The following is a 13,149-nucleotide window of genomic DNA, read 5'->3' as shown; positions in this document are numbered from 1 at the left end:
TTCTGCATTCTGAAATAACTGAAATATTTTCATCCATGTACAGTATGTGTGAATTATGCTGGCTGCACGAGCCGTCTCTGCAGCCTCTCCTGATGTGTGTAGGCGTCCCTTCATTCACATGCAAAAAAAACCCCTCTCAGCTACATCACACCATCCGCATCACAACTCGCCCACAGTGGAATTCACTGAGGAAACTCATTTTTTTCCCCCGTTCCCCCTAGTCCTGTACTCCTTTCATATCTCCTGATAAGTTCATTTCTGACTTGGTTCTTGGTTCTTCACCGAGATGAGAAACTCAAAAATGAAAAGGCTTTCATTTCTTTACAAAAAATGTTCACATTTATTTCCATTGAAGAAAATTAGAAATTCTAATTTTGCATACTTTTCAGGTCCATTGTTGTCATGTGAGCACAAATCAATTTTCATTTTACATAAAAACAAAACAAAAACAAATAAACCAAAAAGCTAAACAGAAAAAGTGACATCACCCTTCAAACAGAAAAACTTGTAGTCTGTGGCATTTCAAATTCCCAGAGAGCTTGGCTGACCTGGTTTTATAACCCAATGGGTGGCCATTTTGGGGCTTGAGGGTCTCAAAGAACATACGTCACCTCTGCTTGCCAGAACAGATTATTGCATAAGTCCACAGGCAATTTTCTCCACGTTACCACACACTAATACTGGCAAGGAACAAAAATGAACAATACATTTTGCAAACCAGGTCTTTCTTCACATCTCTACATCAGCTCAGTAAGAACATGAACCCAAAGTGGCCTGCATCTTCATTAGGAGAGACGGGAATAAGAGTGCGAGAATCAGGAGCGACAATAGTGATTCCCTCCTGCCATCTAGTGGCCAATATAGGCAACGCAGTCATTTTCTGACAGGAATTATTTAATTTAATGACTGAATATATGTGGAAATCATCTACGCCGGTATATTTCTGTAGATATCTGTTGCCATATTTACTGCACCCTATAAAGTTGAAAAGAAAACACGTTTGTTTGCCATTGTTAAAAATAAGCAATGTTCAGCGTTATTTAAAAAAGAAAAATCTAATTTTATTCATTACATTTTCTTTCCCTGGGTAAGAGAGCATCTCAATATACTCATGTGGTCATTGTATAAAAACAAAAATAAAAGTTTTAAAACAATTCTAAAATGAAAATATATGGTATTAGAAATACTATTGAGTACCTTAAAAGGCAGCATATCTTTGAACAAAACCCAACGTTCACTTCTGTGCCATATATACAGTTTGCTTACAGCTCAGGATATGGCTATCATTTCAGTATTTGCCCATGGTGGTCCTTTCAACCCCTTTCGTAGCTAATTCAAAAAGGCACTTGTAACAATTCCACTCATCCTCGTTCAAACAAACACCCCCCCCCAAAACCAAAAGTGTATTTAAAAATAAACTGAGCGCAGGAGTTCTCTCATAATTCGTCCTTGTCCTTTTCAGAGTCCGCCGCCGAGCTGGCCTCGGTCCTGCGCTCCTGCGAGTCTTTGTGCGGCTCAGAGCTCTTGGCTTTCGGCCGCTGCTTCGCGTCGGTTGCCTTGGCGACCGAGCCGCCGCCGCCGCCGCCGCTCTTGTCCGCGGCGGCCTTCTTGACTGGCGGTTTGTCCTTTTTCGCGTCCGCGTTCTTCTTGGCGGCCGGCTTGTCCTTTTTCTCCGCCGCTTTCGCCTTGGCTTTGTCCGACTGTTTGACCTTCTGCTTGCCGTCCGCTTTTTCTGCCGACTTCTGCTTCGGTTTGGCGGCCTGTTTGGGGGCCGGTTTCTTGACCTCTTTTTTGTCTTTCGGTTGTTCCTTTTTGTCTGTTGGCTTGTCAACCTTTGTGCCTGTTGACTGGCTGTCTTTTTTATCTGTCGGTTGGTCAGCCTTCGTGTCTGTTGACTGGGTGTCTTTTTTGTCCGTCGGTTGGTCAACCTTTGTGTCTGTTGACTGGCTGTCTGTTTTGTCTGTCGGTTGGTCAGCCTTTTTGTCAGCTGATTGGCTAGCTTCTTTATCCGCTGATTGGTCAGCCTGTTTATCACCCTGTTCACTGGCCTGCTTGCCAGTCTCAGGGATTGGCTGCTCCGCTGTCTGAGTAGCTGACTGGTCAGACTGCACGGGCTCAGCCTGCTTGCCAGGCTCTGGGATTGGCTGCTCTGCTGTCTCAGTAGCTGATTGGTCAGACTGCACGGGCTCGACCTGCTTCCCAGGCTCTGGGATTGGCTGCTCCGCTGTCTCCGTAGCTGGTTGGTCGGACTGCACGGGCTTGGGCTTGGGCTCACTTGGCGATCTCTGGAACTCTGCGTCCAGCGGGCTGGAGAACATCTTCAGAAGGTCCTCCGCCTGGATCCGCTCCTGCAGCACCACAACCACAGAGGAGATCAGAACCAAACCACACCCTCTCTCCACACCACCCCCGCTCTTTAGAGGGTTCACAACTGCTTCCAGGCTCCACAGCCACCTGATATCATCTGACTGTTTCACAGCACGGAAAGTCATGATAAAGATCTCAAAGCAAGCATGTCTAAAGGTCTGTTTTATGGTTGACAATCAGGATAATCATATGCAGCATCACCACATACTGGACCCATACTTGAGGATCAGTACTTCTCATTGTGTCTATGGTTGAAAACATGGACTGAGGACATACTTTCCATGTCAGTTGGGTATGAACGTGACTGAGGATTAGTACTTTCTCACTGTGTTCAGTATGGGTATGAAACACGTGGACTGAGGATCAGTACTTTCTCAGTGTGTTCAGTATGGGTATGAAACACATGGACTGAGGATCAGTACTTTCTCACTGTGTTCAGTATGGGTATGAAACACGTGGACTGAGGATCAGTACTTTCTCACGTGTTGTATGGTATAGACACATGTTGGATCAGTATTTCAGTGTGTTCGTATGGATGAACACATGGATTGAGGAACGTACTTTCTCGTTCAGTATGGGTATAAGACACAGGCTGAGGATCAGTACTTTCTCACTGTGTTCAGTCGGAGGAGTCAGATACCTCTCTGTCGGGGTCGGTGACCACAGGGCGACAGCGCACCTCTGGCCCTTGGTGACGGCCTTCACCCCGTGGGGGTTCTCCTTCCCGGCCCCGAACCCCACCACCCGGCCGCACTGGGGCCGGACCACCGCCTGCGGGGGGGGGGGTGGGGGAGACAACGACCGTCAAAACACATCATACTGAACTCCATTACGAGCAGCATTCATACACACCTGCGCTACCTTCAGCTACCTGTGCGAAAAGCTTACAACTCATTCCTGCTTATTTTCTGAGCAGAACTTCTGTGCAAGACATAATGAAACAGAACGATGATGATGATTACGATGGTGAAGATACTCACAGTGACCGTTTTAGCATCAAGCTCAGTGAAGAGGAAATTTCCACCTTCAAAGTCATCATTCAGATAGAGGATGGCACTGCAAGAGCAGGAGAATTAGCAGAATTTAGGACTTTTTTTTTTTTTTTAATGCACTGTTGGGATCCAGAGTGAGAGTAGCCGTGTAGCCTGTGCTGTTGGCTGCTGGTACCTGTAGTCTCTGTGCGTGTAGGCAGGTGGCTCTTTAATACACTCGTTCAGCTCCGACACCAGAAGGCAGTTGTCCGCGTGAACGGGGTGACTGAGGTCCTCCCGGCCTTCCTGTTTCTCTGGCGATTAAAAGCATTTAAACATTTACTGTCGACATCCAACAAGCAGGGCTCGGGTCCATTTCAAACAGTAATGGCATTCATTTCACAAACTCCATTCATTTCTGGGGCTGTCAATCACCAAAGTTGTTTGAAGGAAAAGGCACCATATTCTCCACACCAAAAAAGGATGGTTGGTTGTAATCGGTGAGGGACAGTATTTTTTTTTATTTTTTTTTTTTGAAGAACCTTTTTAACTGGTGCTAATTTTAAACTTTAAGGGCCAGTGTCACAGACACATATTAAGCCTGGTCCTAGACTAAATTCAATTTTGAATGGGGATTCTCCATACAAAACTCAAACTAGTCCGGGACTAAGCTTAATCTCTGTCCGTAAAAACCTGCCAGAAGCTTTTAACTTGCCAAACGGTGCTGAAGGTTTGCGCTTGAACTTTAAAGTCAAAGTCAGTCCAGGTCTGCGTCCGGCGGGGAGGACTCCTGCTCACCGTCGATGGCTGAGCGGCACACCAGGTGAGTGTAGGAGAAGTAGAGCGGCGTCTCCAGGCGGAAGTAGGACTCCAGGACCTTGCGCACCTTTTCGCTGAGCTCGAAAAACAGCCGGGCGCTCTTCAGGGGCACCTTTCCCTCCTGTCCCAGCTGGGACCGCCAGCAGCAGCAGCAAAGGAAAACGAAAGATGATGTCATCTGGACTGCCCCAAACCAGCACGGGTTCGAGCGTGGCCGCATATTCCAGCTCTTACATGTGCTTAGAAAATCCAACATGAGAAAGCATACTGATTCACTGTCGATAACCACTAAAGGCGAACATACTAATAACTGGGATATGTTTTTAGAAATTATTTAAATCACCCAAAGGCTGTGATCAGTTTCATAATTCCTCGTAAGCTTAAACCAGCAAAAACATTTTCTTGTTGTCACACTTCTCCTAAATACGAGGCACTAATCTTTGTGTGCTCCTAAAAATACTAGACTGGACCTGAAACTTCACACAGTCCAGCACAGACAAGAGAAAGGCTGCTATCTGCCTAACCCATTAAGGTGTAAGATTACGGAGTATGTGATTAGAATGCTCTTAATTAAACATTCTAATGCTGATGTAACGATCACTACTGGTAACTGAAAGCGATGGGGTTCTAGAACACTGACTTATAATTTTGAAAAAAAAAAAAAAAAAAAAAAATTCCCAAAAAACATACTCTTCAAATGGGTCAAGAGAAAGGAAGGCTGTCGAACGTTTGAAATGAAAACCTTGCCTTGAGAGCTTTGAGGACAGTGACTCCCTGGAACATCTCGCTGGAGGAATGGGGGGACGGCTTTCCCCTGTAGCCGTCCCCCATCATGGCAGCAGTCTGGGGAACACACAGTGTCACTGTCACACTTTTCACAACTACCAGAGAGGGTTCAATAAAGAACTAAAAAAGGTCAAAGAACCCTTTTTTCTGAGTGTAGTCTAAAAAAGATGTTTAGTTGTTTTCAGAAAACCAGTGAATCTGAAACATGCAAGGGTTGCCATCTTATAATTCAGTCTATGATTAAATTTTAATAATAATAAAACACCATTTGCTTCCTTATTCCTTAACCTATTGAATCGGGTCAATACAGGTTAAGAGCATTAGGTGCAAAGAGCATCGGTACAAAAGCAGGAACCTTCTGTACATAATGAGCACAGCTACCTCCCCACTACTCCACACTGAACAGAGATGTCAATGCCATGTATTGTACATCATTTCAGTATGCTTTAAAAACGCATGCATCTAAGAATGCTGACTGCTGAGGGAACCAACAAGTAAGAGACCGCGGATTGCTGGGAAGCAATAGGTCGTAACTCCACCGCCGGACTCCAGTAGCCAATCATCGACTCACGTTGGAAAGGCGATGGAGCTCCCTGCACTCGTCCTCAGTGATCACGTTATCCAGCACCACCCTCTGAGACCCGTTCAGGCTTTTGGACGTCATGGTGACGGTGATGTCATCATACAGAACACTGCCGCCTTAAGATAGCAACAGCAAGGGCAATCAAGAGACAGTTAAGTGTCCTCTATGTTCTATATAAGAAGTAACCAAAGCATACACATAATGACATAAATACATAATGGCATACTGAAATCACTACCACTGCCAGGCAGGGAGGCATTTACAGTGTTCATTTATGGCATGAAGTGCTTCAGGTTTACATTTTGAGCCGCAATATCCACCTTGTGGAAGACATGTTTTGAGCCGCAATATCTACCTTTGTGGGAGACATACAGGGGCTTCCTGTCGCTCACCTTCTCGCACCACCTTGGAGAGCTCGCCCGAATCCTTGTTCTTCTCCTCCACCAGGGTCTCGATCTCCTTCATCAGATTGCCAATTTCCTCCGTGATCCGTGCCGCTGTTTCCCGTTCTACCCTGAAGGGGGCGATAAAGGGGACGTTACTGACACGTTTAAGCCCCCTGGTCTCACAAACCTGTCGGTTCTTGAAGAAAAACACCTTAAACACCAATGTTAAAAGACTATTAAGGGCTACGGTTAACACTGGGTGTTCACTTCATAAGAAGGGGAACTCAGCAGAAATTGAACCACAGCCAAGCACAGCAGTGTACCCAAAAGTGTGTATACTCATTCTGTATACTCAACAGTTTGCTTAGTGACACACTCCATGCAAGTGGGGGACACAGTTTCAGTTTTTCCGGTCTCCCACTTTTAGAGCCAGAAAGAGAAAAATCCCACAAAGGCCTGTTTTGTTCACAGGAATAACCAAAAGAAAGTCTGCCATTTTGAATCAGAAGCAAAATAAGATATGTATTTTAATTCACTCTTATTTACATTTTGAGTACTCCAAGGCCAAAAATTCTGAACCAAGCATCAATGAGGTTATCTCTCCTGAAAATCTACAAAGTCATGTTGGGAATGCGCTCCGTGGTGCTTATCAGAAGATCCATCAGTAGGATAACAGCACTGCACAGGATGTGCGAACAGGAGCTTAGATACCACACAACAGCCGTCAATCTGAGGGCCCTCTTGAAAATCCTGCATCCAGAAGAGTTTGTGGGGATAACCAAGTCAGACCTTCACCTAAACTGTCATGCATGATCGTGTCAGCGCCACCCATCACACACACAATCAGCCTTTCAAGAAGACCATCTTGATAAGAATCAACTAGATCTAATTGATGTCATGCATATCTGGTTAATAGCACCGCACATTCTAACTTGTATGTACAAGATTTTAATATATTATATATTGCATATTTTTTTTAAATAATAGTTAAATAAATTCGTTATTTTCTCAACATATTGAACTTTTAGTTTACGTGCACTCCCTCCCAGCTCTCTTTATGAAAACAAAAATGAAAAAAAAAATCTAAAACATGTCTTACTTCTGTTTCTCTCTCAGTTTTAGAGGCATGACGTCAGCGGGGGTCCACTTGTCCTGGAAACAACAGGAGAGGAGTACAGTGAGATTCCAGCGACTGACTATGAGTACCATGGTAAAGTCAGCTAAGGGCCTGCATTTCAGCTCTGGTTATATTTCCATGACAGTAAATCCACATTTGCTTCCATCAGGACGTATTAATTATTTTCACACGCTGACACCTGATGGGTCTCACAGACGAAAAATCCAATTAAACATAATGCAACGACACTGGATTTAAAATCCATCCACGATATTCAAACAGCTACCACCTACCAATATCTGAAATGGTAAACAAAAAGAATGGATCAAACAGAAACTGTTCAACGTTGTCAAACGACTGCACAGCCAAATACGACTTTAACTGCACAAAACAACATGAATATATTACTGAGTGGCAGTTTTGAACATTGCTGCCTCCAGATGTTTCTTTGTTTGTTGTGTTTATTCAGTTTTGGTTAAACCAGCAGCTCTCAGCTGTGCAATGCTACACCCACTCCTAGCAAACCAAGCACCTGCGTGTGACTGACGCATCACAGCATGAGAGCACGGGCAGAAAGGCTTTCTAATGCTAATGCACACGCAACCAGAACCTGACTCAAGGAACACTGACCAGCCTTACGCAGGGCCACAGCTATGAATTCTCTGGCCTGGGGCAAAATATATTTGGAGCACCACCCCCCCCCCCCCCAAAATATTTTGTAACAAAAATAGTTACACCCGACATCCAGCCCCCCTCCCCACCCCCGAACCCCCCCGCCCCTAATATATTTTGTAACAAAAATAGTTACACCCCACATCCAGCCCCACCCAACCCCCCTCCAATATATGTTATAACAAAATAGTTACTCCCCAATCCAGCATCCCCCCCCCCCCCAATATATTTTGTAACAAAAATAGTTACACCCCCATAAACCCAACCCCCTATCTTTTTCCCGACCCCTTACAGATGCAGGACCTTAATAAACTTACCGGGTCCACAAAGGTTATGCCGAAGACTTCGTAAGCGAAATAAAGCAGCTCTTTTTCCAGCAAGGACTGCTTGATGTACTGCTGCACCACCTATGGGGAAATGTGAGATAGAAGTTACATGCTTTACTCATCTTATTTTAATGGACAGTCACTTTTGTATGATTCATAATTAAAGGGTACCCTTTTTAAGGGGAACACTCGGTAGTTTCACAAAACGTCCTTGGTGCATCAAATCTTCTCATCATCAAATCATCACTTATTCCCTTCTCATAGAATGACCAGTTTTAGAAGCAAGATATCGGCAGGGATATCATGGATATCAACCTAGATCAGCCAGATCTGGGTCAAATACGTATTTGCTTTGGATTCAGATACTTTTCTACGCTTTACTGACCTTGTCTGGTGTATTGGAACCAATGAAATACTCTCAAAAACTTCAAACCCTGCCTTCCAGTCATACTGGCAGGCTCAATTACACCAGGCAAGATCAATAGAGCACAGAAAAGTATTTGAATTCAAAACAAATATGTATTTGACCCAGGTCAGGGATATCATACTTTATACACACTGTAAGTAGCCGCACAATATCAGTCAACCCGGTCATCCTCAGGTGAGACTAGCACGTCTGTGTGACTACCTCTCTCGCGGTAATGCCAGCAGCCTTGTCCTCCCCCAGCGTTGCTGAGTAGAAGGCCAGGTTCTGTACCATGACTTCGTCCTCCGGGTGGAACAGCAGGTAGGTTTTGGCGCACTCAATGGCTTTCTCATAGTTTTCAGCTGTGGGTTTTCAATCAAGTGAGGTTTGCATTAGAATCCTTTGATAAAATGAACAAAGTCAAAATAAGTCATTTCTCTTGGTCCAGCAGGAACGAAGTGAAATGATTTTACTGTAAATATATTTTAACTACATTCCCGTTCGATTGTCTACAAGCCAAAACCACTGCTCTAATTCTAGCTGCGTGCAGCAGGGAGGGAGACAGCGGGGAGAGAGTATAACACACTGTTGTAGTAGGAAAACTGCAGGTAGTTGAAGTGGGACGGCAGGAAGTCCTCCACCGTTTTGTCCGAGCCGGGCAGGGTTGCCAGATCCACCACGCAGTTCTGCTTGCAGTTCAGAACCTGTATGTAGTGATCTGTGAGAAGAAAAGAGAAAACGGAGAGGAGCTGATAATTTTCACAGGGGCCAAACTGCGTGAATATTGTGTTGGCTGTACTCTGATTCCAATGGTGTCGACCATATTTGACACAAAAACACTTCAAACACAGTTCAAACGCCATCATTAAATAAAGACAGTGTCATGCTGAGGACAAGTATGAGGTCATAAATGTAGTTTTCAAATACTTCCTCAATTAAAGGAAATACAGTCCATTGAGCCAGTCCACCAGACTATTTTTTGCTCAGCAAATGCCCTTAACCTACAGTACCATGCAGGGAATATATTTAGGAAGCTGGACATTAATTGAAACCATACAGAACTGCACAAGGGATGCAGTTCAAGGGAAGCCCCATCTGCTAGTCAAGACTTGAACTTGAAAGCCAGCTCTGAGAGAGAATGAACACTGACACTTCAAAAATGTCTTTCTGTAAGGTGCAGTCAAAATGTCACATTAGGGAGTCCAGAATTGAAATGTACACGCCTACTTGTGCTTGAAAATAAAATGAAAAGGATATTTTATTTAGTCACGTAACAGTTAACATTTTGACCCATAGGGCATTCATTGGAACCTACCATAATGCTTAAATAAAACATCACCTTTTCGCTGGAGCAGAAGTAAGTGTGCGAGTTTCCCTTCTGAATTCTAAGACCGTTCTACAACCACACACTTCACGCCACCGTCTGTCCGCGCGGTGAGAATGAAAACGACACCACAGAGGCATCAGACATCAAAGCTGGGGAAAATGGCCGTGCCCTGACCTGTCATGGCCTGGAAGAGGTCCGCGCTGTACTCCAGGTAGTTGTAGCCGTCGTAGTCGTAGGCGCCTTCGCACAGAGCCCTGCACTCCAGGTCGGCGGAGAAGTACTCCGTCACCGCGCCTTCGAAGTGGTCGACCGACGGGGCGAAATCGTCCGCGCTGTACAGCTTCTTTCCTTCCAGGAACTCCTCCTGAGGAAGAACCGTTTGAATCACGTTCGTATTTACAGACGGCTAGCGGAGGCATTCAGCGCGACTTTCACAACCAATGTACACACGTGCATGCAAACACAGCAGGATAAACAAGAGAAACTGTGCAACGGAAAAGCATAATTAACAGTCTTACAGTTACAAGTATAATCCAAGAAGCTCTAATTATTATTTATAGCTTTTCAAGGACGGGGGGGGTATTTTATTACATTTCATTTTAAATCCATATCTTTCCTGGATGTGAATGTTTTCAAGGATTTTCAAAGACTGCTGGACCTCTGCTCTCTATGTCTCGAGTGAGCATTTTTTTCTTGTTGTTAATTTGCTTTAAGATTTACAGTAGATTCCTGCATTATATTGCAGTGACAGATGGTAAATTGCCAGTGCAGCACCACCACCACCCCCCCCCCCCACCACCAACTTCACATGCACACACCTGTGCACACACTCATATGCATGCACACACACACACGCATGCACACGCACACACCTATGCACACACACACAGCATCCCACCATGTGCGGCCTAGCTTCCAGGTCTTTGAAGTCAGTCTCCTTAACTCCAGCCATCATCCTGTAGTAGTCCAGGTTCTGTCTCATTTCCAAGTGATCTGGGTTGGCCTGGTAGAAGGTGTGGGCAGCTGCCACTGCCTTATCCAGCTTGTTAATCTACAAGGTTAAAACACTGAATCAACGTTCAAGTGAAACGGGCAGATTTATGCTAATTTAATATCAAATCCAATAGAAAATGTATGCAAAGTGTATTAATATTTAATTTACACATTTGTGTTTCATGTATAATAATTTTGCTCTTAAGAAAATTCACTCTTAAATCAACAGTGGGCTGACACTATATTTGATATAATTTGCCACGAAAAAATGTGTAGTATAACATCAGTTTGTTCCTGGTTTGCAGGCTAGTTGGGAAGGGGGACCTGTGATATATTATAATACATTGTGGTCAAACGTTTTCTTACTTTACAGTTCGTTAATACATGTTATTGAAAATCTTCATAAAAACGCGTGCAACGTTTAGCATTAAATGTATTCTCCAGGTGACGAGGCTACGAAAGATCCTAGACGCAGGCTGGGAATAGCACGTTGCATTAGACTCCGCCTAACGACGTGGCACAGGAGTTATGGCTGGGGGGTTGGGAGAAAAGCACGAAATCACTGCAAGTACAGCTATTAATAACGGAATTTGCTCACAAACGTGTTTTAAGATTAAGTCAATGCATGTACACTTTTACATTAGAATCGAACTAGAATCGTATTAGGTGATACGTATAGGCTATATGTTACTTGACGTATAGCCTAATAGTTTATCAGTCAACCCCAACGTTACTTTTCTTTTCTGAACAGTGTAACTTGCCTTTTCATTTAGGAAAACGAAAGAAACAGATATTCGTTATAGTTATGCAAATCTATGGCCACAAAATACGAATTCATTTTGCAGCGAGTAAAAAAAGAACAAAGCGGTCCATTAAATCTTGAGTCAAATAGCCTACAATTAAGAGAAGTACAGATGTTAACCATCCGCGGAAAATACATGCCATAGCTACAAAGTGTGTCGCTGTTTTAGACTAATTATAACTTGGATATACTACACAGTAGCAGTTAGGCTATACTTTATATACCGTAGTCTACATAACGTTTAATTAGACTTATTGCACATCCTCGTTCTTGAACATTCCATAAGGAATGAACGCACCGTTAGCCTCTAAGAATACCATGCTTATTGTAGGCTATCCATACACATCCAGTTTCCTTGCTGCAACATCTGCAGCAATATTTGAGGTAACCAGACTGAATATTCAAGTTGATAAGAGATTCATGAGTTAAATTACATTTGTAAAAGCACACGAACTTTGGTTTTATGTCCAAATAAATAAAGGGCAATTACCTTGAAGTATGCAACTTGCAGATAGTTATAGGGTGTCCTCTTCCGAAACTCAAGTTCCACTGCTTCACTGATTTTGTGAAGTGATGGGTGTCCCAGCTTCTCGCCTTCGCACGAATTCACACAATCGGCCCGTTTCAAAATTTTCTGAAAAAAGCTGAGATCCTCCACAGAGCCGCTGCCGGGAATCGGAACGCCAACGCCCGGCACTGGCTCCCCAAAGTCGGTTTGGTTGGCGCAAGAGAGCCGGCAATGCGCCCTCACACGGCGGACGGTCCCCTTGTTTCGAAGCGCCCGCTCCATGTTCAGGATTACGGATATCCAGTCCCCCTTGTAGTAAGCTTCAACTGCATTGTCGAAAAGTAGATCGTACGGTTCTAATCCGGCATTTAAATTAATCGGAGTGTCCGTGAAGCCGTAAGGAATAAGGTTTACAGTTAATACTACTATACCTATGAAACGGTACATCCTGAGTGATTGGGCCTCTGCTAGGAGCTATCCCGACAGATCCTGCCACGGAGCAGTTTAGGCTACGGCACAGAGAGAAGAACTACACTCCTAGCCGGAGGCGACCACACTTATTTCGGAGGGTGGAGTTAGCAGAGACCCGCTAACACTCCCAATTATAAGTAGCCTATTCCATTCTGAGCAAACACATTGAGTATCTGAAGTGAGACACCTCGGCATGATAACCCATAATTTAGCCTGGAAATTATATAACTGTTGGAATGTCCGGTCTGTGTTGACTGAATTTTGTGTTGCATTAAAAAAATAATAAAATGTAAAAGAAATCCACAATTCTAGAAAGTGCATGATAAGAGAGAATGTTTATGTAATATTTTCTCAATAGTCTAATGATTTTCCCTTTTAATGGAACAGGACCAGGACCATTCAGTTAGAATATTGATTTGCACATTGGAATCTGACTCATAATCTAGAAGGTGATGATTCTTTACCAGTTGTACAGTATTTTTTATTTGTTTACTTTTTTTTTTGTTAGAGTAACCTAGCTAATGAACAAAAGTGCCTTTCTGCCCATAGTGTCTATCTTTTGTTGATGCACACTTAGGATAAATACAGTACAGGCCAAAAGTAATAGGCCACCTG

General features: G+C 43.9%; 1 protein-coding gene and 1 long non-coding RNA gene across 2 annotated transcripts in view; one reads left to right on the top strand and one right to left on the bottom strand.

Annotated features, from left to right (window-relative positions):
* The window catches only part of LOC135237263 (uncharacterized), a 31,545-nt gene extending 23,844 nt beyond the window's left edge, over window positions 1-7,701 (top strand). Inside the window, exon 4 of the long non-coding RNA XR_010324787.1 lies at window positions 7,029-7,701. This is a non-coding gene — a long non-coding RNA (uncharacterized LOC135237263). The remainder of the gene's footprint in view (window positions 1-7,028) is intronic.
* p3h1 (prolyl 3-hydroxylase 1) lies at window positions 312-12,644 on the bottom strand. Its single transcript, XM_064304193.1, has 15 exons — window positions 12,046-12,644; window positions 10,659-10,811; window positions 9,935-10,124; window positions 9,020-9,151; window positions 8,656-8,795; window positions 8,019-8,108; window positions 7,012-7,064; window positions 5,919-6,040; window positions 5,515-5,642; window positions 4,905-5,000; window positions 4,137-4,287; window positions 3,535-3,652; window positions 3,348-3,423; window positions 2,974-3,138; window positions 312-2,348 (listed from the first exon to the last, which is right to left on the bottom strand). Exons 1-15 carry the CDS (start codon window positions 12,508-12,510, stop codon window positions 1,437-1,439), a joined length of 2,991 nt encoding a protein of 996 aa, XP_064160263.1. The 5' UTR covers window positions 12,511-12,644; the 3' UTR covers window positions 312-1,436.
* Window positions 12,645-13,149: the final 505 nt, after the last annotated feature.

The sequence above is a fragment of the Anguilla rostrata genome, chromosome 13 (genome assembly GCF_018555375.3).
Source record: "Anguilla rostrata isolate EN2019 chromosome 13, ASM1855537v3, whole genome shotgun sequence".
In the NCBI taxonomy this organism is placed as follows: domain Eukaryota; kingdom Metazoa; phylum Chordata; class Actinopteri; order Anguilliformes; family Anguillidae; genus Anguilla; species Anguilla rostrata.
This window is presented reverse-complemented; position numbering and strand designations above follow the sequence as displayed.

Excerpts from the sequence above, each read along its gene's own strand:
- p3h1 (XM_064304193.1), bottom strand. The coding sequence starts at position 12,510 with ATGTACCGTTTCATAGGTATAGTAGTATTAACTGTAAACCTTATTCCT. Across the intron at positions 10,812-12,045 it reads TGCAAGTTGCATACTTCAAG|ATTAACAAGCTGGATAAGGC; the intron begins GTAATTGCCCTT and ends TTAACCTTGTAG. Across the intron at positions 5,001-5,514 it reads AGCTCCATCGCCTTTCCAAC|ACTGCTGCCATGATGGGGGA; the intron begins GTGAGTCGATGA and ends TGTGTTCCCCAG.